The following is a 27,664-nucleotide window of genomic DNA, read 5'->3' as shown; positions in this document are numbered from 1 at the left end:
TTCAACTTCATCCCGGGCAGCTGCTGAATCATTAAGCAGAATGCCACTCTGTATTTCCGTGTCTTTCGTGCGGACGGCACCTCTTTGGGGCAGCCACAATGCTTGCCAAAGAACTGAATCCCGAATATTATTTAGCCCCTTATTATTTCCATAACACCACGAAAGAAGAAGAAGACGACGACGACGAAGAAGAAGAAGGGGGTGGGGGACTTCCTCGCCCTTGTTACTCTTATGCCGTTCCCATCGTAAGATGCTCCGTGGAAGGGAGCCTAGCGGTAGGCAGCGGCTGCGAGTCCCCGATACCGGGCGCCTCACATTTCCGTGGCATTCCCATTTGCTAGTGCGCTGCCGCGGCCGCACGCCTGATTGATATATGACTGCAATGGCACTTTTCCATTTGACATTCTCTCTCTCTCTCCCTCTCTCTCTGCCTCTCTCTCTCTCTCTCTCCCTGTGTCGCTTAAACAACAGTCCTAACTTTTGTGTGTTGCAAATATAAAAGGCAAGCCATGTGACAGAGGGACAGAAGAACAAAAGCATTTGGAAGTAACAGGACCTCTTTCTAGCTCTCAGAAAAGTCTGGGGAGAAAGGAGCCCTGCGTTTTCCCCCAAGGTAAGCAGGAAAACAGCGCTGACGGCTTGCCTAGGAAATTACTTCTTTCCAAAAGGAGCATTTCATCCTCCTCTCAGACAAAGAGACAACCTTTAAATACCACTTAAATTTGCATTAATTGAATTTGCATTAATCTGTAGTGGGCTAGCATTGTGTTTTGTAAATGAACGGGTCTTTGAAGTCGGTGACAGGGCAGGGGAGCCTCACAGAGAGGCTGGAAAATCTCTTTGGGTTTGACTGAAAGAGATTGGATTTTCAAACTCTGCGTAGTTAGATGTAACTTTGTAATGGTTCTTATATTTGACCCCGTGAAAGGAGATTGAGAAGCAGCTACTCGCCGACATGGGTTCCTGGAGCCCCAGTATCTTCCCCGCCGCCCTCATGCCTCTTAGAACGGGGGCACTGTGAACGCGGGCAAGACTGCAAGTTTAAAAGCGCACTGTTTACTTTTATTGCTACTTATGTATGCTGCTGATCTCCTGCCAGGGCTCTGCCGGAGTGCTTAGAATGACTTCAAACAATAGGCAACATTTATTTCTAGCTTTCTGTGTCACGCTTTACAGGAATCCTTTTCCTTTGCACCTTTCTCCCAACTTGCAACATCTTCAATTCCATAGATGCAGTCAGGAGCCCCGGGGAGAGAGGACGATGGATTTACTATAGGATTTTGATTGGGCAAAAAGTCCGAGGAAATGCATGCTGTTTGCCTTGGCCTTATTGCAAAGGGTTATTTTTAGTAATCAGCTTGTCCCTGCAGCCGACCGATGCTACCCAGTCCAAGCAGTGACCGGGAAAGGATGCTCCCAAGCAGCACAGGGACCAGGACCTGTAGGAATGACTCCTACAAACACCTGAGGAATATTCGGAGGGTTCTTGCAAGCTCCTGAATACAAGTTCTCTCTTTAAATGAACAATTGGGCTGTAGGAGGCCTGGGCATAACTCTTTCTTGGGGGACGGGAAGTTTGACTGTGTACAGAATGTTAATGACTCAGAACACCCTGTAACTGAGGCTCATTGTAATCGAGGAGCTGAGATAAACCTGCATGAAAGAGGTAGACTCCCTTCTCTGCTGAGATTCAGGTGCAGAAAAGGAAGCTATTTGGCAAGATGGGAGTCCCGCGTTCTATGCTCTGTAACTGTCATGTATAGCAGATATGGATGCTGTGAAACATGTCTCTTCTCACGTATGATATTAGTGTATTTTAATTACAAGGAGCCGGCGTTGGCGAATTGCTCCAACACACAACATTAAATACCAGGTGCATTTGAAAATGCAGAGATGCCTAAAATGCAGAGTTGGCTCTAGGTGTCTGTCAAATGCAGTGGGGACTACAAGATGCTTCTCGATTGTTTCGACCAAATGTAAACATCTGCCCTTTTTTTTCTTTTTTTTTTTTCTTACCAGTCTGGCTTCTGAAAGTAAACTTTTAGGTTCCTAGAGACCAATATTCATTGTGGAACGGGAACTTGGTTTATGGGGGAACTCCTCTGATTTTCTCTAATAACTAACCTAACAAGCATCGTTGAATGAGAATCTGGCTTTTGAATGAGGTAATTTACAACGTTGGGATAGTCATTATTTATTTGAGAAAGCCTGAAAAGAGACCATGGATTCTATTGCTATACAATTTTAAACCACTGCTGTTAACAAAGCATTTAGCCGAACCAAAACAGTTTTCTTAAACTATGATTCGGACCATTATATGAGAGGGTCTGAGCACGAAATGCAATGTTTTGCATCATTTACTTTAAAATACATTTAGTTCAGGTAAAAGGAGTGCTGGCTGAAGCCTTCTTGATGACCATGTACCAAGCAGCTGACACCCACAGATGGAAACACGCCTGTGGAGTTTTCAATCTTAATTCATGTTCCAGTGACACTGTCAAGGGGAAAATAAATCATTTTTCAATACATTTAACAATTTCCAACTCATTTATTTTCCTCGGCCCTTGAAAAATGTGGCGAGTTTCTCGGAATTATAGCCACCAGTGGTGGCTGGCAATTTCTACTGTATTTTCAGAACTCACAATTCAAGCACTCTTATTCGTATTGGTTACTTATTCATGCCATCATTCTTTCAATAACTTATGCTAGTCCTGGTGGATGCAAAGGTGAATGAGACATTGTCCTGAGCCCTAATTCTCAGTCTGTATGCCATCTCCAGTTAGATTTTGGAACAGAAATGGACTTGGCCAGTGGGTAAACTGGTCAATGAGTTCCTTGTTAGAAAGAACTATTTCAAATATCTGCTGGCACCCAGATTTACTGGAAATGATTGTCGCTTATCGGTGGGTTTTCTTTCCATTTATGATAAAGGGGTTCCCCTCAGGCCTTTATCACCGGATCCTGGGGACACGTCACTCACAGCTAGCAGAGCCTGGATCTTTCCTTCCTGGGTAGGAGAAGCCTAGAAAAGGGGCAGTTTATCCTTTCTCCGCTCCCTTGAGCCCCCTTTGGAGAGGACCACGTGCTGTCTGTATCGGGGATGGCTGTGAGTCACCTACTCAGCGACTGACAGCAGGGCCACTTGATGAATCACTGAACTAGAAACATGCATGGAGGAAGATGCAGTCACTATCTCCCACCACTTACTTGTCCCACCCCCAGGATCGAAACCAGTGACCTCTGGGCCTGGCCTAAATTCAAGAGGCCCCTGGGAAGGAGTTGCCAGAAGTTGTTCCCCAAACCCAGGTCTCCGTCAGAGCCACTAACAGTGTTGCTTTCAAATAATCCGATCTTGTGTTTTCTGCCTCGGATAGGTTACTGGGGGGAAATACCCTGAAGACAGCATCACCAGAGTCCTTGATTTGGTCCTTATCAGCAGATAATCCCCCGTGGTTGGATTAAAATGCCTCTGACTCCCTGGGGGGCCTGACTCACCCTAGCCAGCCCTCAGCTTCTTGGCCAGCGGCCTTCCAGGCCATCCTCACCTCCTCCCATGACAGTCAGCTAAGGCGACTTTGTCCGGGCCCCCTGCCTGAGCCGGTGGGAGCAGGAGGGATGGGACGGCAGGTGGCAGAACGGAGAAAGGCTAAAGCAGAAGAGGGAAGCTGGGCCATGGGAGGATGGGTGAGCTCCGAGGCCCAGATTGCTGTGGCCTGCCCTGGCTGTGATCAGCTGTCATTTCCTCTTCGTGTATGACACTGTGGAACATATTAAAATTTCTCTGGGATGGTATGTTTGGAATTCCTCTGATGCCCCACCTCACCAACTTACCCGGACAATAAAAGCAAGGTTGTAAGCCTTTGAACAGCTGGCAGGCTATATATTTCCCCTCTTTCTTTCGCATAATCTAATTCAGAAAAGAATCCAGCTAGACTGGCAGTGCCATGTCTGGGTACTTGTTTCCTGCAAGTCCTTCCTCCACCACCTCCTCCCGCCCTCCCTGGAATCTTCCTGGGTGGCATGTGGCTTTTCTTTGCTTTTGCTCTCCACCACTCCCACCCCGCCCCCTTTTCCCCTCGCCTGAGCTCCTTCCATTGTGAGCTCGCTCTTTGCTCTGCCTGTTTTCCAGACAGCCTGGGTCCTGTTCCATCTGGGGACAACAGCCCATGAGGTCTCCCCACTTCCATAGTATTCCCAGGATGTCATTCTTGGCAGCAGCTCTGCCGGGCTGATAGGATCGGGGGTCTTTTTGGAGCGCCCCGAGCCTGAACCCACTCGCAGAGAGGAGCAACCTCATGGCTCGGGCTGCCCTTTAGGCTGCTGGGAGCAGGGCTGGAGTGAACCGGGTTGGCAGGGACAAACATACCATCACAGTGACCCGCACATCTCCAGCAAAGGGCCGGGGGTGGGAGTGCTATGGGAACGCCTGGATGCACTTCGGCCTACATTAGGAGAAATGTGGTTATTCTCTGTTTCAGGGAGAGAGACAAGTGACTTGAGACCAAGCTCCCCGGATCCTTGGGCCCCGCCCTGCCCCCTTTCTCTGTCCTTCCCACATCCTTCCCTTCCCAAGGAAAAAGAAGGACAGACAGGACTTTTAATTTGGCTAGCGCGGGCCTGAATGTCTTTATGAAACCCGTTTTGTGAAAGGGAGAGGGGAGAAATGGATCCTGGGTTGAACCGAACCCAGCATGGGGCTGCGGAGATGGGGAGGAGTTTTTTCTTTTTTTTCTTTCTTTTAACAGCAGAACAACAGATCGGTTTATGAGTTGCAAATGGAAGGAACTGGACTTCTCAATTAGACATTCCCATTTAAGAGCTTCATGTCACCCTCTGTGTGCAGCATCCTTAAAAGATGCTGCTAATGTCCTCGGGACCAAAAGGTATTAAGGAGCACTCTACAATACAGGTTCCTAGTCCTTTTCTTTTCCTGGGGGCTTTGGTAGTCTTTTCCCGAATTAGCTAAAGTTCATTAAAAGACCCAGAAGGAAAAATTGAACACAGCTGAATTAAAATGAGTCTTTTCCTGTTAGCTTGACAAGAAGGGGGGAAAAAAAAGAAAGGAAAGAAAAGAAAGAGAAGAAAGAACCAACTCCCCTCCTCTGCCACTTCTTGGGTTTTAATATGAATTATTCCATACAAGTCCCTAGGCTAGAGAATCTATTTAAAGACGCCTGGCAGCATGAAGAGAGAGGGTAAAAATACAACCACTCTTTTGTCCATCAAAGGTTTTCTTTGGGAGGACATTAAGAGCCTTCCTATTTTCCTGTCTGCCCCTGCCAGTGGCAACATTCCAGCTGGTAGTACCCACTCCTCACCCTTCAGATCAGCAACCATAAACTTCTATGTTTGCGTCCAGGAGAAAACAAAGGGTGGCGAATCCTGCTGAAATCCCTGTGCATGTGCGGCGGGGTGGGCGAGGCAAGGACTGGCTTGGCTGCGCAGGTTGCGTGCTGCAAATTCACACACCCACACATTGGAGTTTTTGAGGAGGATTGCGCCGATGGCCTTCTTTCTGGTGCCAGATGCTCTCACATCTGCAAAGCTTTCTTCTTGTGTGTCTGGCGATAGCTTGCTTGGTGCCGTTCACGCTTACTGTCCCCCTCATCGGAGGGTCTCAGGGTCTGATGGGTGAGCCTATATAATTGCTGAGAGTCACACCCCCAGACCCATTTTCAATAGTCAGAATGTAACACCCTGGATGAGGTTCACAGTCTGGGACAACTACTTTCTTGTCAGAAAGACTGCTGACTCAGAAAACACAAAGAATGGGTAACTTTAGGAGGCAATATATCCCTCATGCTTAGAATCAGGAATTCATCCAATCGGAGCCCATTTCACCCTCACGTCCAAATCTGCACATGAACGTGGACTATAGCTTTAAACTCAGTTCTATAAGATTTGCAGGAGATAGGTTTTTCTTTTTGTTTTTCTACAAAAGCTAAGAATTTTTTCATACCATTTTCTCTCCTCCAAGGCCGGGCTCAATCCCAACTTTTTCTTTTAAGCTGTGATCCAACCAATTGCCAGATTCTTTAAAAATGAAAGGGCAACAGGTTAATACATTCAAGAAAGTTGATGAGGTGTCAGAAAATTCTCAGGGGCGACCCTTCTGCAGTGCCACCAACCAACAATAGCCCTAAAGATGGAGTCTCCTCCCATCCTTCCATCAATAGGGAATAAAAATAGGCAAAGAGCAGGCCATGGAGAAGCAAAGAGAAGGAGGAAGGATGATTTCTGACGTTTAAAATCTGCCACTGGAGATTTTCAAATAGCACAATTTCAGAAAGGGGAGCTTCCCTTAATTTCACCTACTCCCTCCCAGGAAGAGGGCTTTGAACTCTGAAGTTGCCTTCTTTACTTGACATTAGAAAAGGAGGTCAACTCCTACAGTGAAGAAAATATCCCCCTTCCTTAACTCTAAGTGAAATGTAGGCACACACATTCTTAATATGGATGTGAAGAGTCCAAGAAATCCAGTTCTTAAAGGCCAATTTTTCTTTAAAGCGCAAGGCAATATTCAAGGACTTCATACATTTCTGTGATTTCCCCCCCAAATTACGGAAAATGACTTTTTTTCAGAATTAAAATTTTTCTGTTGAGGTTTGAAATCCAAAGGCAGCAGAATGGAAGTGTCACAGGGGAACTGACAATCAAAAGACGTAGCCAGGGCTTCCCTGGTCACGCAGCGGTTGAGAGTCCGCCTGCCGATGCAGGGGACGCGGGTTCGTGCCCCGGTCCGGGAAGATCCCACGTGCCGCGGAGCGGCCGGGCCCGTGAGCCATGGCCGCTGAGCCTGCGCGTCCGGAGCCCGTGCTCCGCAACGGGAGAGGCCACAACAGTGAGAGGCCCGCGTACCGCAAAAAAAAAAAAAATACGTAGCCAAAGTGTGTGTGTGGTTTAAGCAAAGCAAAATACGAACAGAAAACCAAAAGCCCAATAAATTCAGAGTGATTAGCAATAAGGGAAACGTATTTTTATGTGATTGGCTTTTTTTTCACTTGTTAAAAAATTTGTATTGGAATATAAGTTAATATACAATGTTGTGTTAGTTTCAGGTGTACAGCAAAGTGAATCAGTTATACATATACATATACATGTATATATATATATGTATCCATTCTTTTCCAGATTCTTTTTCCATATAGGTTATTACAGAACACTGAGTAGAGTTCCCCCGTGCTTTAACCTTGCCCCTTTGACATGAGCCTGTGTCCACAAGTGTTGCTTCCAAATTGCCACAGGATTGAATCCAGTATTCAAGTCCCATCATTGGGCAGAAAAGGCAAATTGAATGGGGAATGGAAATACTGAGTTGCTCTATTGTTTATGCCCAATTTCTCACTAAGGGCTCTACAGCTGTTAGGTGAGATCACTACCCATCATTCCAAAGTGTGGGTGAGGAGATTCAAATGCAGCTTTGGAAACACTTTGTTGGACACTTTGAAGAAAAGCCAACATACTCATTTGGCTCCAGGGTAAAAGGGAGCTTGTACCCTGAGCTAACATTGGTTATCTGTCTTCTCCTAAGGCCGTACCACAGCCAGCAGTCCAGTGGCAGAGCAAGTGTCAAATTAACTCAGCACCAAGGCCCCCAGAACACCAGGGCACCTTTTCTTTTCCACGGGGAGAGTGTACATTCATGTGCTGGCGAGACCAAGTGCCCTGGGTTGGGTGTGTCAGAACTTCCCTGCTTTCCTTCCAAAGGGTCTTACACAGAGTAAGTGGTAGAGTGTTTCTCATTCCTCATGTGAAACCCCCTTCCTGGGAGGGAGTGGGTGAAATGAAGGGAACCTTCCCTTTCTGGAATTTTGCTATTTGAAATCATTGAAAGGGCAGTGGCAGGTTTGAAACATAAAAATAATCCTTCTTCCGTCTCTTCTGTTACCTCTTTTGTGGCTTTCTCTCTCCCTATTATTGATGAAAGGATGGAAGGGGACTCCATGTTTAGGGCTATTGTTGATTTTTGGCACCCCAGAAAGCCCACCCCTAAGCCTCTTCTGACAGCTCATCACCATATCAGTCACACCTTTTAGTGGAGTGGTAGATTTACAGAAATAATCAAAACCCCCAGAGGAAAAGACTTCAGCCGTATCCTGCTTCTTGACCCGTGGGTAATCAGACTTGGTCATTTCCAATTTATGCAAGGTTTGTTCTCTAAAAGTTAGTTATGTCAACTGTTAAGAACTCAGAATGAGTCTTTCCATAGAAACTGTAGAAGCCCGCAGAAGCCCAGCACAGGAAACAAGACCCGTACCCAATGGGCAACTCTTTTCGACCCAAGTCCCAGCCTAGAGCTTCAGGTACCCTAGAACAAAGGTTCCATAGATGCTTTACTAAGCGGACTGCCTTGCTCTTAACCACATCTTCAGAGAAGAAAACTCTTCTAACCAATCTTCCTCTTCTATCCTGAACCAGAGCATCATAAATGGCCCCACTAGGGCAGGAGGATCTGTGGCTCAATCTGTTAGGAATAAGGGTCATTCATAGGAAAGGTGCAAGAGGGTTGAACTCAGCCTATATCCTCATCATCACCAGTTGAAAGAAGTTTAATTCTACCATGATTGACTACGATTCGCTTTCTCCTCTCCCCATTTGGTGGAGACTGGAAAGAAACACTAAAATTTTAAGACAGCTTTAAGAGAAATAAGAACTGGTTAAGTATCCTCGCTAACTGCTTCCTATTATTAACAACATGTTATTAATTTATAAACCATATTTGGTACATTCAAACACCAAGTCAACTGGTTATGACGGGCTATTTTTATTTCGGGCCACCAATACAGCCTCATCAAGGGGCTTAGGCACCACATTAGAACTTGTTTGGACTTTTCTGTGATCATTAACTTCTTAAGTAAGCAAGGAACTCTTTGTGTCGTATTTCTTTGGGGAACATGTAGCCCCAAAGCAGGCGAGTACTCTGAGAAGCTTGGGTAGAGTTAGAGAATGTTGGAAATGGATAGAACCATAGAAACATCTCGAACAATCCGTACGTTTTGTGAATGAGAAAACTGAGTCCAGAGAAGGCAAGTGGCTTGCTCAAGATCACACAGCCAATGACAGGAAGGGAGGGCTCAGAGCTTGCGGCTCCTCAGATCAGCCTTCCTTCCACCAGAGCAGACAGCAGTAGAATGCTCTTCTGGTTTCAGAAGGTTGTGGAGTAGTTATCCAATGTTTCTGGCAAATGAATGCAAAACACCGGGACATGGTACACAGGCTAGAAATGGGTTGGGGAGGAAGAGGTGAAACCTGTAAGGAAGTGGGAGTTTGGATCACAATGAGAGGTTTCTCTGGATTTCCCGGAAAAATCAGGATTTGAAGTTTCAGTCAGTCTCTAGGTCCAGTCCTCCCACACCAGTCTTGCCCCAGACAGTAAAACTATTCAATCCAAGGACACACACACACAGATACGGCCACTTGACAGTTGGCCAGAAATTACTTCTATTCCCAGTCCTTCTTGTTCACACCCTTCTTTACCCCAGGCTTGTGATTTATTGCTTCTTCCCTGGGCTCTATTTCTCCTTCCCTTTTGCTTCTCCCATCTCGTTTCTTCCTCCATCACCATCACCGCTGAGTTTGGCCATGCCTGCCTAGTAATGCAGCCTGGGAGAAAACAGACCATCCCAGACTGGAGAACTGTTGTTTAATCCCAAGGATGTCCTCTTTCTCCTAAGATGGCTCTATGGGGGCAGGCATTGCCTCCTATGCTCTGCCACCTCTAACTGTAGAACAGACACCATGAGATGACAAGGGCAGGAGCTGCTCCTTCTCCACTGACCTTGTGGCTGCCCATCCTTGGAGATACCAGCGGCTGGCAGGCCGGAGGGCTGGCAGTGTGTGTGGTCAGGACGGCTGCCTCAGGGGCAGCCCAGGCTTGGCTTCTTGGCCACTACTGATGTGCTGCCAGATAGGAATAATATCAAAAACCATTCATTGAGCACATGGGATGCTTTATAAAATCCAACAGGCTGTTTACAGTTTATAAATTAAGTGCCTTCAGAAGAGGCATCTGACTTATTCTCCAAGGCATCTAGTTGACTAGTTCCAATTGGAATTCTTTGAGTTCCTGGGAAGGGGCTACTTAGCACTTCACACTCTCTGATGAGACTTTGAGTTTCTTGCTTTTCTAATCCCAGTATGAAGTGTTATCTAGTGGCAAGCTTTCTTCCACATTTAAATCTCCGATTTTTTTTTTTTTTTGCAATTCCTTTGAGAGAGGCTTTATGTTCTGCCATCTTTACCTTACTCATGCCTGACATGATTGTTTTAAATGATAGTAAATATCAAATAATTCTGTCTGGCACACTGACGTCATTCCAAAGTCACTATATTTCATCTGCTTAACTTGATCTTCTTAGAATGAAGCAAAGGATGTTGCATATGAATTAGATGTTAAATGAGTTCATCAGCGTGTCTAAAAAAATTGCCTAGGAAAACAGCAGGCCAAGGCTGTTTGCTTGTGGATGCAGTGAGCTGGAAGAGGGAACTAGAATAGGACCTATTTTTTCCCTTGACCCTTGAGTCTCATCTGTTAGAGCAAAAGGAGACACATAGTAGGTGCTCAGTGAATATGTGTTAAATATATATTTGTAGAAAGAAGCCACGGGAGGTAATACCTGCATGTATTATACTGAAAACAGCCCCCGGGGGAAATACGGATACTGAGCACGGCCCTCCCTTGTCTGGCAAGGAGGGCGAGAATAAGGCCACTCTTGGCACATGCCACTTGTCTTAGCCAGTTGCTGGAATAACTTGTGTGAAACCAGCACTTTACCCTTTGCCAGGCAGAAGGTCAGCCCAAGAGTGAGCTGATCTGTAGATACAACACCATCTCTCACCCAGGAGGCTGGGTCTGCTGTAAGCTCTGCTATATTATTTCGCTGAGAATGACAGGTGGGGAAATCTGGGCACCAGTTGTTCTTTTCCACTGGTATCGTTTGGAGGGTAGCTCCAAAGTCGGGCACGCCAGCCTACGTGCCTCTCCTCCAGCAGAGGCTCCACATTGGAGCTATTAGAATGTAGGCTCTGTACATCGGCCAAGTCCATGTCTCAGAGACTGTACCCAGAGCACGGAGCAGCCCAGGTCTACTGAGTTCAACAAGAGAGTCTCTCACTCAATCCGTCACTGGCTGGGCTGAGGTTCTAAGTCTTGATAGGCAGCATTTGATTTTTATGCTACATGGCTTTCACAAAATTAAAGCAAGTTAGAATTAATTTAATTTTGAGAAAAATGACAGAAGCTCCTACACGACAGACGTAGATACCCCTAGGCTGCCATAAAATTGGGATCTCGAGCGATGAAAACTTCCTTCCTTCTTGATTTTCCCCTTTGTGAGTGCTTCCCCGGGCACTCTGCACAACCTGACCACCAACACAGTGTTAAGGCAACTTGGCTTAATTAACATCACTCTTTTCTTGAGCATTCTGTTCATTTCTTCTTCAACACAACAGTGTTGGTTCATTCAATTTGAACACAAGGCAAAAATCTCAGTGTAATGTTGCAAGGATCATACCTTATGCTTTGAGGGTTCTGTGAGTTCTGTGGCATATTTACACTGTTGCTGGCATTCTCATTTCAGAGTTTAATATAACAACTGAACAAAAAGTATCATGCTTTATGAGCATGTTGAACTGAAAAATCTATTTCTTATTAGTGGTGAAGCAATATTTCTTCTGTCATTCTTTTATACTTTATCACTACTTCTGGGTTCAGCTTATCATCTTTAAAGGGAAAATCAGATAATAAAGTTACATTCTGTGTGACATTAACTAGCTCTTTATCAGTATAAATGTCATAACGTTTGCTTGCAGAATTATTTTATTCACCTTTCAGGAAAAAAAAAGTTTTTAAACTGTGCTTGCAATTCAGAACGTTGCTACTAGGTGGCAGTAGTGCACAAGAACAAAATGGTCCACCTGGAAGAATATTTGACTAAGAGACTAGCATGTCTTCCCATGTTTATAAGGAATAAAAGTTTAATACTATTAAAATACTCAAACTGGCACAAACTTTAAACATCCATTAACTTAATTACTATTTTTAAGCCAAGCTTTGATTTGAAAAGAGAAAGTATTATTTTTTAGTGAAATTCTGGATAGTCAATACATTCACAAGTTCAGACATCTACAAATTTTAAAAAGTCATACAGCGAAAAGTCTTTCTCCCGTGCCTGTCCTCCAAATCCCACAGGTAACTAACTGTACAGTTTCTTGAGTATCCTTCCAGAGCTTCTCTATGTAAATACAAATTAACACAAATATATATTCTTATCCCTCCTTGTTTTAACACAAATCAGTAGAGCTTCTGCATTCTTCCTTATAGAGTTGCATAGTATTCGACTGTATGAACGTTGTGTAATATATTTAACAAGTCCCCTACTAATGGAAATTTTGTGCTGTTTCCAATTTTATGCCATGACAACCAATGCCGTAGTGAATAACCATATGCTTGTGTGATCTCACATGTAAGATAGTTCTCCGAAGTGAAATTGCTGGGTCTAAATTATACAGATTTTCAATTTTAATAGATATTGCCAAATTGGCTTCTACAGAATTTGTACCAATTTTTACTGTACTTTCTCCAAAATAGGCCTGTTTTCCTACAGCCTTGCCAACAGGGTGCATGATCAGACTTCTGACTGTTTGAACAAAGTGTCTCAAAGTACTTTAATTTTCATTTCTCTTAGATAGTGAGGGTGCCCATCTTCTACATTTAAGGGCCGATTATATTTCCTTTTCTGTGGAATAAATGCAAATGCCAACACGTACAACCGTACATACACGTATATAGGGTTTTGTTGTCAATGTCATTGCTTGTTTTTACCATCATGCTATGAATGCTTTTCTTTCACTTGCTTTGCTCATTTAACCGTATCTTCTGGCCATGGCTCCAAAAAGAAGTTGCTGGCAGTGGAGAGGGAAGGTCAGGACTGGAATGTCTGCTTTTCCCCTTCATCCTCTTGCCATTGACTCCTGGGGGAAATATCTGTGAACTGGAATGGCGAAAGGAGAAATCTAATAAATTCTCTTTCGGAGACTAATTAAGGCTTCAAAGAGACAGTTAACCATTTGGGAAAATACAGTCATATTGAAACTCAGGAAATGGTCAGCAATACTGCAGCCTCTGAACATGGAACCCAAGAAAGCTCTGGCTCTTTGAGCCGAAGTCTCACTGAGTTTCAATGTAATGTGTAGAGGAAAACCTAGAATATGCAGCTGAAATGAAAACAAAAATGCTCTTCTGCATCCTTTGCTGATTTGGAGCTTTAGGCTCAGGTTTGATCAATTTTAATGAAATATTGCCATTAGCATGCACATAAAGGAAAGTGGTGCAAAGTTGCATGAAAATATGGTATCCTCAACTTTAGGATTATCTTCTGCATATGGACATGGCAGTAACTGAATCCATAAGTGTCTAAAATGTTGGCATCTTAGAGCAAGAGAGGGTTGCAGACGCCATTTTTCCCACTCCCCTATTCTACAAATGAGGAAACTGGGGCTGGAACAGCTTAAATGACCTGTACAAGGTCCCCCAGCTAATTAATGGAAGTGCTAGAGTCCAGGTGGGTCCCCTCGTTACTGTTCCCTGCTCTTCCGGCAATTTACAGGGCTTCCCTGAAACACACGTGCTGAAGTTTTGCCATTGCCAGGGATGCTCCACTCTGAAACAGCCCTGTGTCACACACCCTTTTCCTCCTGGGGTCCCCTCCCCCACACTTGCAAGACAGCTAAACTGAGGTTAAGGGGGTCTGGGGCCACTATATTAGAGCAAAACTAATTGACTTATATGGACTTGAACTTCTTCATCTCATCAGTGCTTTGCTCTGTTTATTCAGACTGTCCACGCGTAGCAAGCTTAAAAAAAGGTTGTACTATGAAGCAAAATTATCAAACTTTTATCTGAAATAACTTTGAAAGTTTTTCTGAACGTTTAATTATTGTGTTCCTTTTGCTTTAGATGTAATGTCAAGTCCCCCAATTTTCCTAAATGTTTGAAAATATTTTTGATGCTCTCTGTTTGCTGGTGTGATAGTGTTGGCCATGCCTTGGGGGGGTGGGGTTAGTGAGGTGATTCGAGGAGATTCTGGACCCAAGTCCTTTGTCCAAGAGGTATATGCTTAAAAGAACAAGGCAAATTTCAGATATGGCATGATCCCACTTTAATGATAAGTCTCTGCTCCGGCAATCACTTACTTTTTCAAATTATACGTGTGCCTGGGCTACAAAGGCTCTTCAGAAATGCGTGAGTCTGTTGGCAAATACACATGTGTTGCCTTAACCGCACTGGAGGCCAGTTAGCATAATGTGTATTTCCGATGCAGCTTATCATTGGTGCTGGGTGGCACGGGGCTTCACACAAAAACAGGATGAGCCCAGAGCATAGAAGTGGAAAACTAGGTGGTTGGGTGGGTTGGACTTGGACATGGAAAATGTACTTCCTTCCTGTGGGACGTGGCGTGTGCTTGTTAGTGCTGACCTGCCTTCTCTCTAGCCCTGTAAGCTGACATTGACATCAAAGCTTACTGAGAAACTGAATAGACCCTCTCGTCCCCACCAGCCAGGGATAAGGATGAAAGCACCCAATCGAGTTATGCTCTGGCCAGAACCACTTGACTATGGGATCGAACTATCCTCCAGCAATTAAAGTCAACAAGTGCTTCCATCAAACCATTGTGTACACCTCCAAATGATGATAAATATGTACCATAAGCTATGGGGGAGGGGTGTGAAATGGAGGATAGCTTATGCTATTGACACTCTAGAAACCAATAGTCTCCACTCAAAATGACATGGAAAAATTCTACTCAATACCTCCAGGGTTCCATTAGTTTTTCTGGGTAAACGTTTCTGGGGAAAATAATTTCTGTTTTCATTGCAGCTGTGCCTCAGATACAGTGATGATGGATTGCGAGTGCAAACAGTAAGACGAAACTCCGGCATACAAAGGACAATGACAACCAGAAAGCTCCAACCAGATCCTGCCCTTTCCTTGAAAGGGACTGGAGCCTAGGAGGTGAAGGCATTTCCAGTTGTTAGTCCTTTGCCTCCCTCTGCTGTCCCTCTTGAGAAGTCTTCCCTCACAACAATGAGAAATCATGTACTAGCTGCATCCTTTTCTATGCTCTCCCTGCTGGCGCTGATGGGAGATACAGACAGCAAAACAGACAGCTCATTCATGATGGACTCCGATCCTCGACGCTGCATGAGGCACCACTATGTCGATTCTATCAGTCACCCGTTGTACAAGTGTAGCTCCAAGGTAAGCTCGAGATCTCTGTGACAGTAGCCTTACTCCCAGAAACGGGAGAGAAGCCCTATTCCTTTGACAAGGGACAGAGAACTATATGGCTGCCCCACAGGGCTTGCCAGAGAATCATCCTTTTAGGGTTTCCCACCGTGGTTTGAACTTTTGTCAGTAAAGCTGCCTAATTGACCATGTACACACCCAGCCAGCTTCTCTCCTTTCGGGCTGCTCAAAGTCAATAGGAAAGGCTGGAAGTTTCTCACAATAAAATTGTTGCTAGGCACAAGGTTGGAGGGGTGCGTTTCGTCCCTGGCTGTGAAAATGATGAGCAATGGTGTCCTTTTGCAAGAAAGAAAATGGCGTCTACAGGTTATCGTAACTCTTTCTATCTCCACCAGCAATAAAGAGGAAGGGAATACAAGAAATATGATTGAGCAGTAAAACGTACTTCTTGCCGGGCGGGGGGCGGGGGGGGGGGTGGCTCTTCAAAGTGTTTCCTGGTCCATGCCTTTCTCTACCTGCCATGTTTATGTTAAAATGGTTTCAAAACAGAAATGGCATTTTGATAAGTTATCATTTTTACCTTGACATCCACGTCATTCTTGTTTGGAGTAGGTTGTGTGCCTTTTGGCACAGGCCAAAGTGATGTCTCAGTGTTGAGACGGGGTGTATGAAGGAATACTATGCTTCAAAGGCCACCAAGAGTGGCCCAGCACCTGGACCACCCAGGAGGGAGGCACATAGTAGGGAAAAATAGACTCAGAAGCAGACTTCTCACGACTCTCACGGCCCCCAGTCACACGAATGAAATTTGCCCACGTTTGGTAACTAAGAATTTGTTTAGTCCAACCCCAGAGATTTTCACTTCCAGTCCTGAGACTAAAACCACTTAAATATTCTCATATGGCAAGTATTTTTTTAAATTACCAGTAAAGTTAAGAAGTTTTGGTAATATCAACCACTAAACTTGAGACCATGTAAGTTAATGGCTCTACCCTCCATTGAAAAACATTACGACTTCTGTCTGCCTTTAAAATTTCCGTAACTTCTCTGATTATAGCTCAATGATGATGGCTTGTTTTAGTTTAGGGAGATCAGAATTTGGGCTAACTCACTTTAACCCAAACTTCCTGGCTCTTATTTGTACTTGTCGAACAACAACAACAACAAAAGAGTAAATAGATAAATTTTTGCAAGCCTGCAATCCCTCCTTCGGAAAAAATATAAAACAAATTGAGAAAAAAGATAGGACATGTTTTTCCAACTGATTGCTCAGAGACTGTAGGCCTGAGGTAAGGTTGACTAGAGCAATTATTAGTTTCTCCTCCACTCCCCCTATAGAGAGCACTCATATTTAGTGTTTCTTATTCCACGGATGATCTCCCCCTCTGCTGAGTTGTCCTCCATAATCACGATTCTTTAAAAAAAGAAAGGAAATAAAATTATTGCAGGGACTTCCCTGGCGGCCCAGTGGTTAAGACTCCTCACTTCAAAAAAAAAGAAAAAAAGACTCCGCACTTCACTTCGAGCGCAGGGGGCACGGGTTTGATCCCTGGTCGGGCAACTAATACCCCACACGCCGCGCAGCCTGGCCAAAAATAAATAAAATGTTTAAAAAAGAAAGGAAATAAAATTATTTCAAAGAAAGCGTTCATGTGATGATAGCTTCGAACAGGAAAATTGGAGCATCTCTGAAAACTAGAGAACAATCTGGAAAGATGTGATGAAAAGATGGAGGAGCGCCTTAGCAATTATCACATTAGTTAAGGAAAGGTCAAAGAAGATATAGCCTTAACTCAGACCCAACAAACTCACAGTGCCTGAGCATGAGTCCTACAAGCAGGCTTTAGTTTACCTTTGTTCACCTCTGTTTCTTCCAGAATACCATGATAAATAGAGCAAAATTGTGATTGTAGAGAAATGTTTGTAATTTCATGGGAACAATCTGTTTTCAAACATCCCAAACTATCCCAAATATAGCAATAGTTTTATGTAAATGGTGCTTGCAATTATAAACCTTTCTTCCTTGGCCATAAAATATGCCTGGCAGAATCTCAACTACCCAGACCTTTTCTGGATTAGATTTTCTCTATGTATCTGGGAACAAAAACTGTTTTTCATTTTGAGATATTCTATAATTCTTAATTCTCACAGACTCAGGCTGGTTTTCTCTCTAATGGGCTTCACTTAGAAAAATTATTCATCTTTACAGACTTGGGATATAAAACATGTAGCCTGTGTCTCAAAAACAACCAATGGGGGTTTTTGCAAAGAGGAGACTAGGGTAGATTTTTCCTCTCTGCAAAAATTCTCCCCTCAACGTGAGGTTCAAAGCCCATTATTTACTACTGTTTGCCTGTCAGTTGTTAATGCTTCCCGACTCCCATTTATCCAGTGTCTGGTCTCGGGAAGACAGATAAAGGGGAGCATGTGACCCAGGCTCAGGGAAGGGAGAGCATCTGCTTGAACACCTAATAGGTGTCAGGCACCTCATACTATATGATCTAATCGTTGCTGAGAAACCTGTGATGGAAAGCGTTATCATTCCCGTTTTATTGGTAAGGAAAACTGAAACCTGAAAGAAGAATTAAGTAGATTGTTCGATGTCATTTAGCCCAGGAGTGGCAATGTCTGCCTCGGAGCATGCATCTTTCAATTCATCTTTCATTCATTTCATTCAATTCATTCATCTTTCACTTGGCTCTTCCTATTGGAGGAATGCAAATAGAATGTAGGAGCCATCATTTATTTTTTGTTACGATTTTTTAAAATTTTATTGAAGTATAATTGATTTACAATGTTGTGTTAATATCTTCTGTATGGCAAAGTGACTCAGTTTTTTCTATATATATATATATGTATTCTTTTCCACTATGGTTTATCACAGGATATTGAATACAGTTCCCTGTGCTATACAGTAGGACCTTGTTGTTTATCCATTCTATATATAATGGTTTGCCTCTGCTAACCCCAAACTCCCAATCCTTCCCTCCCCCAACCCCCTCCCCCTTGGCTACCACAAGTCTGTTCTTATACCTGAGTCTGTTTCTGTTTTTGTAGATGTGTTCATTTGTCATATTTAAGATTCCACATATAAGTGATATCATATGATATTTGTCTTTCTCTTTCTGACTTACATCACTTCATATGATAATCTCTAGGTCCATTCATGTTGCTGCAAATGGGAGCCACTATTTAGAAGTCCAGGCTCAACTTCCAGTCTGTTGAAAATCATGGTTTACACTCAGCAATCTTTGTAGAAAAATAAAAATAGTAGTGAAAGCTTTTCTGGGAGCCTTCCATGAGACTATCTGAACTTGCATCTGGCCAGACCCGGGGACCGGTCGCCCACCTCCCAGCAATTCAGGAAAGTGCTGAGATGGAGTCAGGCAGAAAAGACTGGCCACAGTGGTCCACGAAGGAGGTCAGTGTGGCCACAGATTAGGATGCGCCTGGTGGCTTTCGGTGGTAACACCTCCTAGGAGTGGGTACAAAAGATTCTGGGAGTGGCAGCTTCATGGACAATCTTCACTGAATTTTTTAGTAAAGGTGGTAAAGCAAACAAGCAAAGGGTCAGTGGTTAGTGGAAATGAGATATCTGGGGAATCCTCAAGGCAACTGAGATCCCAGGCTTTGACGTGAGACAGACCTGGTTTCAAATTCCAGCTCCACAGTTGGCCAGATGGGTGACTTAGGGGGAAGTGAAGTCATTCTTTAGTGCCTCAGTTTCTTCCCATGTGAAATGGAGCTAATGCTGTCTCCCTAAAAGTGTGGGTATGGGTATCGGTGATAATATTTGTAATGAATCCAGCCTAGTGCTCGGCATATAATAGACGTTAATAGATGATAGTCTGAGCTTGATGATGAAGTTATAAAGTAGACAGGTGTTTAGACTCACTTTGCTATTTTAGTCAACCACTGAAACCTCAATAACTATTGGGATCTCCTATAGCCTTAAAGGATTAGGAAAATGAACCTCACTGAGGTTCTTGTTAAACACAGAAACCTGGCAGGGCTGGGGAAGCACGCAGAAGGGCAAAGTAAATGTAAGCCACTGTGCTGGGTGCTAAAAGGGGGGGATCAAAGTCAGAGAGGAACGGATCCTGCCGTCTGACCTCCCTTCCCACGTGGGCGGAGGAAAGGGGGATTGGAGGGGGTGCGCTCTGGATTCAGGCCAAGGAGGGGTTTTCAGGAACCGAGACTGGGAAAGTGAGCCAGCTGGGCAGGCCTGTGAAGTCTGAGCTGGGTGAGGAGTAGGAGATGGTGGCCCCGAGCCAGGAGAGCGAAGAGCCAAGGCCTACGGTTGTCTGAACCCTGAAGGGCCACAGGAGCAGCTAGGGGGGTGGCCCCAAAGGAGAAGGAGGAAGAGGCTTTGGGGCACAAAGCCTGGGGAAATTCCCTGAGGACAGGGGACCTGTCATGCGCAGGGCTGAGCCTCAGTGTTGAGAGGGGCTGCTTAGGATCCTCAAGCCATCTCCTCAAGCCATGCCCCCGAAGCTCACAGCACGGTAGGAGGAACGAGGGGAGTCAGGAGTATTGAGCTTATAACACAGTTGACTAGTGGGCAGATATGACTTGATATGTTTAAAAAAAGGAACGAACGTATACTGTGGTGGGCAGTTGAGGCACAAAAGTAGAAGAAAACACAGACTACGTTTTTGCCCTCATAATGCTTCCAAGTAAATGGAGGAGAGAGGGAAGGGAAGCATTCTGTGTGCAAAGGTCTCTTCAGGTCAGTTTGAGTTGTAACCAGAGTGAAGGGACCGGATTCTAGCTGGAGGTTGACCTGGCTCTCTGGAGATGAGCTGAGCAGTCATTTATTGAGGGTGCTGGTGAAGTGAGGAATGGGAGAAGCAGAGGTGAATCATGTTCCTGAGGAGAAAGGGGGGGGATGCTTCAAGGGGTGCCATGGAACAAGGGATGCATAGTATTCACTGTTGAGAGAAAGGCAAAATATGTTTCTCACCCGATTGAGGTAAAATAGCCAAAACTCTATTCTAGGATGGGACAGGTGGGTCTTTATTCTGATATTGATGGAGATCATGGCCTGAGCCAGGAATTCACAGGGGCCCCACGTGACAGGAAAGGAAAGTGGCTTTGGAGATGGCAAGTCTTTCAACAAGGGGTGATGAAAACCATCTGTGTTTGGATTTTCTCTCACTCAGAAGACAGTTGTGTATTGCAGCAAAAGGCCTAACTGTCTAAGAACTGTGGTAGGTCACCAGAGAGAGCAGCAGCCTGAGGTCTCCGGGTGCAGTCCTTGGTCTGGACCCAGGAATCACAGCTGGCTACAACCCTCACAGTGTAGCCTGAACTTGCCCTTGACCGACTTTAGCATCTTATGAAACTCGAAAGCTTGAAAGGCTGACTCTCATGGCCTAATAGTATAGCACCGTGGTTAGGAGAGAGAGCTCAGGAATCTGGCTGTCTCGGTTCAGAATCCTGGCCCTCCATTGTACAGCTATGTGACTTCAGGCCAGTAACTTATCCTCTGCCGTTGAATTTCTTAATTTGTAAAGTGGGGAGAGTTTACCTTTTGAAACAGTTGTTAAGTATTAACTTGCCTGTGAAGGGCTTGGCACAGTGCCTGGAGCCTAGTAAACATTCAATACATGTTACATATCATCATCATTGCTATTCCTTAATTATTACCCAAGGACCTTCCATTACTCTTAGCCTCAGCACATGGAAATCAGATTGAACGCAAAAGAGTCTATCCTTGAGCAAATACCCTGAACCCAGCAGCTCTGTTCGTGTTAGAAGGAACTAGGTATCACATCCAGCTGGAGCCAAGTGACTCCAAGGTTGGGGGGATACAAAGGGGCTGCTGGAGAAGTTGCCTAGCTTCCTAGCATCAAGCCAGTTGTTGGGGGGGGTGGGAAACATAAGATAGCAAAAATTAAACTGGACCAAAAGCAGATAACATGTATCTGTCACCCACCTGAGCCGTGAAAAGTCAATAGAAGTTTGTATGTGCAATAACCACCTATTGAGAACACACTCTTCTAGTGGTGCAGCTCCATGTGGGTTCTTTGTCCAAAGAAATTCATTGCTTGATTTGATAATGGAGTAGTGTGTATGCTCTTCATTAAGAGCAGTTAAGGGCAGTGCAAAATGCACAGCAGTTAATAAAATACAGCCAAGTCACCCACGTACGACGAATGTGCATTGACCATAAACTGGGGGCCAATGTGTTTTGGCAGGTGAACAGATGTCTGAAGGTGTCAAAGTTTTATTGAACTGAAGGATAAATTGGTTAAGGAGCTAGAGAGTATGTGGTATCATCCAATGAACTGCTGGGAGTCCCTGGGAGTCCTCAGATTCCTGGGGGATGGAGCAACAGGCGAGGGTCTTGACAGTGGAGGAGATATTATTTAGGACTGCTGCATGGTTCTTAGAAGATTCAGCTCTGCTTAAGTTTGGAGGTGGTGATGATGTGTCCCAAAAAGCCCATAAGAAAAAGGTCGGACTCGTGTGGTTATGATATGGTTACAACTCCCAGAGGCAGGTCAAAGAAGATTAGGGTAGGGTGTGAGTTGGCACATGCCTCAGGAAAGCATCTTAATATCAGGAAGCAGGATATTATAGTGGTTTAGACCAGGGGTTTGGTTTTAGACAGACCTGGGTTTGATTTCAGCGTTGCGTTTTACCAGATATGTGAGTTTGGGCAATTTACTCAAATTCTCTAAAGCCTCAGTTTCCTCATCTGTGATAACAGTACAGATAATAATAGTACCTTTCACATAGGATTGTTATGAGAATTAAATGAGATTAAATGTTGTAAGCACTCAATAAATGTTAGCTGCCATCATTATTATTAGCGAAATGATCACTATCTAGTGATGCATCTAGAGTGCAGCCTCTCAAACTTTAACAGGTCCAGAGCCCTGCTGCTCAAAGTGTGGATGTTAGCACAGCAGTACCATCAACCAGAATCTTACAAGAAACGCAGAATCTCTGGCCTCACTCAGAACTAGTCAAGCACAACCTGCATTTTAACAAGATCCTCATCTGATTTACATGCACATTACAGTTTGAGAAGCTCTGGTCTGGAAGAGGTCAGAAGTTGTTCATTAAATCTGTAATACAGGTGAGGCATGGCCAATACGAAAATGTGAATATCAAGAGTGAATCTGGGGACTTCCCTGGTGGCGCAGTGGTTGGGAGTCCACTTGCCGATGCAGGGGACACTGGTTCGAGCCCTGCTCCAGGAAGATCCCACATGCCGTGGAGCAACTTAAGCCCTTTTGCCACAACTACTGAGCCTGCGCTCCAGAGCCCACGAGCCACAACTACTGAGCCCGCGTGCCTAGAGCCCATGCTCCGCAACGAGAGAAGCCACCGCAGTGAGAAGCCCGCGCACCACAATGAAGAGTAGCCCCCGCTCGCCGCAACTAGAGAAAGCCCGCGTGCAGCAACAAAGACCCAACGCAGCCAAAAATAAATAAATTAATTAATTTTAAAAAATGATTCATATATATGTATGGATACATTTTTTTAAAAAAGAGTGAATCTGGGAAGCAGGTATTTATAACTTCCATTCCTAACGACACTCATTCATAGATCTTTATCTTCCAAACTCCCTGCTTGACTCCTGCAACACACACACACAAAACAGGGCTAGATAGAGATGGAATCTATATACTGTTGAACTTTGAACAACATGGCTTTGAACTGCACGGGTCCACTTACATGCGGATTTTTTTTCAATAGGAAATATTACCACAGTACACGATCTGTGGCTGGTTGAATCCTCGGATGTGGAACCGCAGATAGGGACGGGCAAGTGTAAATTATATGCAGATTTTGGAATACACGGAAGGTTGGTGCCCTTGACTCCCCATGTCATTCAAGGGTCAACTGTACTGGGAATCTCCCAGAGAGGGGATTTGCACGTATATTGAGAACGTCAAGGGCCAGATAATCATTTCATGGTGTCTTCTTGGAGGAGAGGGCATTTGAATTTGGCAACGGAGGATAGTTGGTATTTCATTAAGTACAGCCAGGAGAAAAGGACATTCCTGAGAGAGGAAAGGCAAAGGCAAGAGGCAGGGAAATTCAGGGCAGTTCCATGGACCCCTAAGTAATTAAGCTTGATCCAAATAGAGAGTGGGTGATGAGAATGAGAACAGTTGTTAGTGAGATTGGAAAGATATGTGAAATCCAGGTCATGGAGGGCCTTAATGCCTGTTCAGGATTTTGGATTTTATTCTGAAGGCTGGTGGCAGCCACTGAAGGTGTTTACTGTACATGTCTCTGCATTCTCCTCGCCCAGAAAGTCCAGCTCCTGAGGAAGAGGGACCCATTGGAAGTGGCCCCAGAGTCTTCAGTGCTGGAGTTCTTGTCCTTCAGGGTGAGCTGAAGGCAGAGCTTGAGACCTTGAAGACTTTTAGTGAAATCACTATTAGGTTAGTTCTACAAATGGCCCTAGATTGCTGACTAGGTCATATTATGGGCAGTGCTAGTTGCCTGGTCACTCAAGGTCAGCATTTGGTTCACCTGTACGTGTATCATTTGGGTACGATGCACTGCCATGTCTGCCCTTCTGAATGAAGTCTGTTGGCACAGGTTAGCTATACCCATCCAGACTGAAACTGAATCTCTAAAGATTCCATTTGGGGAGGTGATTCTTTGAAGAACTGCTAATCTGCCTAATAGATAATCCACATTAGAGATGAGCAAATTTAACATCACTCCAAAGTGAGATGTCAAAGAACTATTCCCACATACTAGCAAGGGTGAGAAGGGACTGGGAAGACCTCGAACTCTCTCTCTCATTAGAGGGATGGGACGAGCACCAAGAACTGGCCTGTGTAATACAGACCTATGGCATAATCTCTCAAAACCCATTTCAGATCATGTCTGTTTTCCGTACCAATGTGAAGGGCAGGCAGGATAGAATTGAAGCTTTAATAAAATCAAAATGACTTACAACTGCCATTTTCTCCCTGCCTCTGTGGCCTCTCAGAGAAAATAAATCAGGAGGTCTGGTCCAACTTATTCTTCACCAAGGCCTGCCAGTCATTTCCTAATATCTCATATTGTCTTGTTGGTTGTTAAGAGATTGTTAGATTCATCCCAGCATCTTTTCAGATAATGATGTTAAGGATCTATAATTACCAGAAGTCATCTTCTCTTCCTTTTGGAAAGGTGAGCAGGCCATTTCCTTCTTTTAATTCTTGGGCATTAAATTCGGTCCTATAGGATGATATCAGACTTAATAGCTGGTGAGTTTCAATAATAATTGCTAATTCCTAAAATACCATGAGGTAAATGTCAAACAGTTTCCTGCATATTTATGTATCTTTTAATCTTTTATTTGAGTAGTTCTACATTTTATGTTCTTGTTGTGGGTTCTGGAATTATAGGGCAACTTTTTCTCTATCACTTAATATGAAGTTCACCAAGCAAGACCCTCCCACATAAACATACACCAATAACCTCAGGTTTCCCCCACCTTCTGTGCCTCAATGCATAGGGTTGTATAGCTTAATGAATCAAGCTGCCCACCCTACACCCCCCCATGACTGCCGCTCCCAGGATACCATGTATGTATGGGATGCATAAATGAGCCTCTGCTCCATCCCTTTAATCTATATGCAAAATATAAAGTGTGTGCTTATGTCCATTGTTTGGGGGATAACTTTGGTAGTTCGCACCAGATTCTTAAAGGATCTGTTTACTAAAGCCACATTAAGAGCCACTATAAAGAACATGCAACCTCTGCTACTTCAACCCAAGCTTTATTATCATCCTAACCTACATTTGGGAATGGAGATGGTCAGAAAGAATGCATCCTAGTATTTGCCCTAAATGACTGAAAACTCAATTCCACAAATCTCAGGATCCTTCAGTGTATAAGCCCAGAAGTGTGATTCCAGATCCCAAAACATACCCTTTTTCTATTTCACTCTCTTGTTTCAAGTTGTGGTGCCCAGAATATTTCTTCCTAAGTATCACTTAGTTATCCTCTTTTTCTTCTTCAGAAACCATATTCCTTTTCTTTAGTAATTCTCTGCACATAGCAAATTCCTTTTCTCTGTAGTCATTCTTTATTTACCCCCTGATGGCAATTTGGAATAACTTTCTACATTTTCAGACTAATAGAACTGGCATGGGTCCAACGGTAGACCACCACCTGTCAGTAGAAATTTCTTTTGTTCTTTGGTTTTTATTTGCACATTGTGGTGGTGGCTCTAAACCCTCAGCGCACTTTGGAATAACCTAAAGAGCTTGGAAAACCACGAAAGCCTGGGCTCAACTCCAAAGGATTTTAATTCACTTGGTCCGAGATGGGGCCTGGGTGTTGACATTTTTAAAAGCGAATTTGCAGCAATGTAGGTGATGCTATAGTACTTTATATTTTTGCTTATAATGACAGCTACCAATTCTTTTTCACTTAAGTTGGGAAATTTCATTTAATGGCAGCTGAAGGGCCATTTTCAACTGGAAAAATTCATTTATATCTGTGGTAAACTTTATCTTGATAAAAATTTGCACTAGTATTTTACCACCAGATAAAAAAAAAGATGAGCATCATTTTAAAATTAATGTATTTAGGGCTTCCCTGGTGGCGCAGTGGTTGAGAATCCGCCTGCCGATGCAGGGGACGCGGGTTCGTGCCCCGGTCCGGGAGGATCCCACGTGCCGCGGAGCGGCTGGGCCCGTGAGCCATGGCCGCTGAGCCTGCGCGTCCGGAGCCTGTGCTCCGCAACGGGAGAGGCCGCAGCAGTGACAGGCCCGCGTACCGCAAAAAAAAAAAAAAAAAAAAAAAAAGGATGCTGTGGGACCTGGCTAAAGTTTTGGCTTTCCCAGTGGGGGTAACCACTTCTTTTCTCTCCCCAGATGGTACTCCTGGCCCGGTGCGAGGGGCACTGCAGCCAGGCGTCACGCTCCGAGCCCTTGGTCTCCTTCAGCACTGTCCTCAAGCAGCCCTTCCGCTCCTCCTGTCACTGCTGCCGGCCCCAGACGTCCAAGCTGAAGGCACTGCGGCTGCGCTGCTCTGGGGGCATGCGACTCACGGCCACCTACCGGTACATCCTCTCCTGTCACTGCGAGGAGTGCAGCTCCTGAGGCCTGCTGTTGAGTGGCTTCTGGATGGGACAGTCCCTCCCCCTCGCTGAAGCAGTTCAACCAGCCAGGGAAGGACTGGCAAGGGAAGAGTTAAGGCAAAAAAAAAAAAAAATATGTAGCAATTCCCACGGGATTCTGCGTATTCTAGTAATAAAGACTCTACATGCTTGTTGACAGAGATACTCTGGGAACTTGTTTTCCATTCCCATCTCCTTTCCCTGGTACAATTTCTTTTGGTTCCTTTTCAGATTCAGGCAATTTCCCCCTTGGCGCTGAATGCTGTTTGGGTTTCCAACAATTCAGCATTAGTGGGAAAAGTAGGCCCCCATGCAAGAGTGGGTCAGGCTGTCACTGTTTGGTGCAGATTAGGGAAGCATTTGCTTTGGAAAGCAGGAAAGCCCAATTCTTTCTGGGACATCCTCTGGCTTTTTTTTTTCTTTTTTTCTTTTTTTTATCTTGTCATTTGGTCTAAGGTTGCCATTGTTGCTAAAGGTTACCAATTTCAAATTCCAGGCACCAAGCATGTGGATATGTTTAGCTAGGTTCATTCACAGCCAGCTAACTGACATTAAAATCACTAACAAACAGATTCTCCTCTGTGATGCTGGAACTCCTGATAGCCATCATTATTATTCAGAAATGACTTTGGGGAGGTAAAAGTGGCTTAAAGAATTGTCATCTTGAGGCTCTCTCAGATAAATTATGTTAACATGTTGTAAGAGAGCAGACTTTTAAAGACCTGCACAAATACGGATCCTGCACTGACTTTGAAAAAGGCATATATGTACTAGTGGCATGGAGAATGCTCTATACTCGTGCATGCAAATTAGACAACCAAGTACGAATCTATTTGTGGGTGTGCTATAGCTTTAGCCATGTCGTGGGCATCATTCTCTAATATCCACGTGTCCATGGGAAGCTTGCTGCCGAAAATGGTGGCCTGGCTCATTTTCTGAACATTTGGTTCAAATATATTTTGGTCCTTGAGGCTCAAAATTTGAGTTATTCCCATGTTTTGAAATAAAAAGAGAGTATCTTCAAAATTTTGACGGTGTAAGGATTGTTTTTTCCTACTCAACATTCTACTAGAGCGCATCCCCTATGGTGTGTGGGGGGGTGGATCCAGAAATAGAGGGAGATCGGGTTTCAGAATGCACGGTGGAGGCATTTTTTTGAAATCAATGTACTAGGGTGGGGGGGGCTTATGAAATGTGGCATTTAGTCTCAGAATTTAGCTTGCTGAATGAGCACAAAATCTGATGCATTCTGGCTCCCTTAGCCACTATTCTCAGAAGAAAATAAGTATCCATAAATGAAGTCTGAAGAACCAGAAGGAAAACAAATAGT

General features: G+C 44.4%; 1 protein-coding gene across 1 annotated transcript; it reads left to right on the top strand.

The window, feature by feature from the left end:
- Window positions 1-252: 252 nt before the first annotated feature.
- On the top strand, window positions 253-26,317 carry NDP (norrin cystine knot growth factor NDP). The gene is made up of 3 exons (XM_007102029.2): window positions 253-613; window positions 14,879-15,259; window positions 26,090-26,317. The coding sequence occupies exons 2-3, from the start codon at window positions 15,086-15,088 to the stop codon at window positions 26,315-26,317; spliced, it is 402 nt and encodes a 133-aa protein (XP_007102091.1). The 5' UTR covers window positions 253-613; window positions 14,879-15,085.
- Window positions 26,318-27,664: the final 1,347 nt, after the last annotated feature.

Source organism: Physeter macrocephalus, chromosome 21 (genome assembly GCF_002837175.3).
Source record: "Physeter macrocephalus isolate SW-GA chromosome 21, ASM283717v5, whole genome shotgun sequence".
Taxonomy (NCBI): Eukaryota; Metazoa; Chordata; class Mammalia; order Artiodactyla; family Physeteridae; genus Physeter; species Physeter macrocephalus.
Note: the sequence above shows the minus strand (reverse complement) of the source record. Positions and strands in the feature narration are given on the sequence as shown.

Excerpts from the sequence above, each read along its gene's own strand:
- NDP (XM_007102029.2), top strand. The coding sequence starts at position 15,086 with ATGAGAAATCATGTACTAGCTGCATCCTTTTCTATGCTCTCCCTGCTG. Across the intron at positions 15,260-26,089 it reads TGTACAAGTGTAGCTCCAAG|ATGGTACTCCTGGCCCGGTG; the intron begins GTAAGCTCGAGA and ends TTCTCTCCCCAG.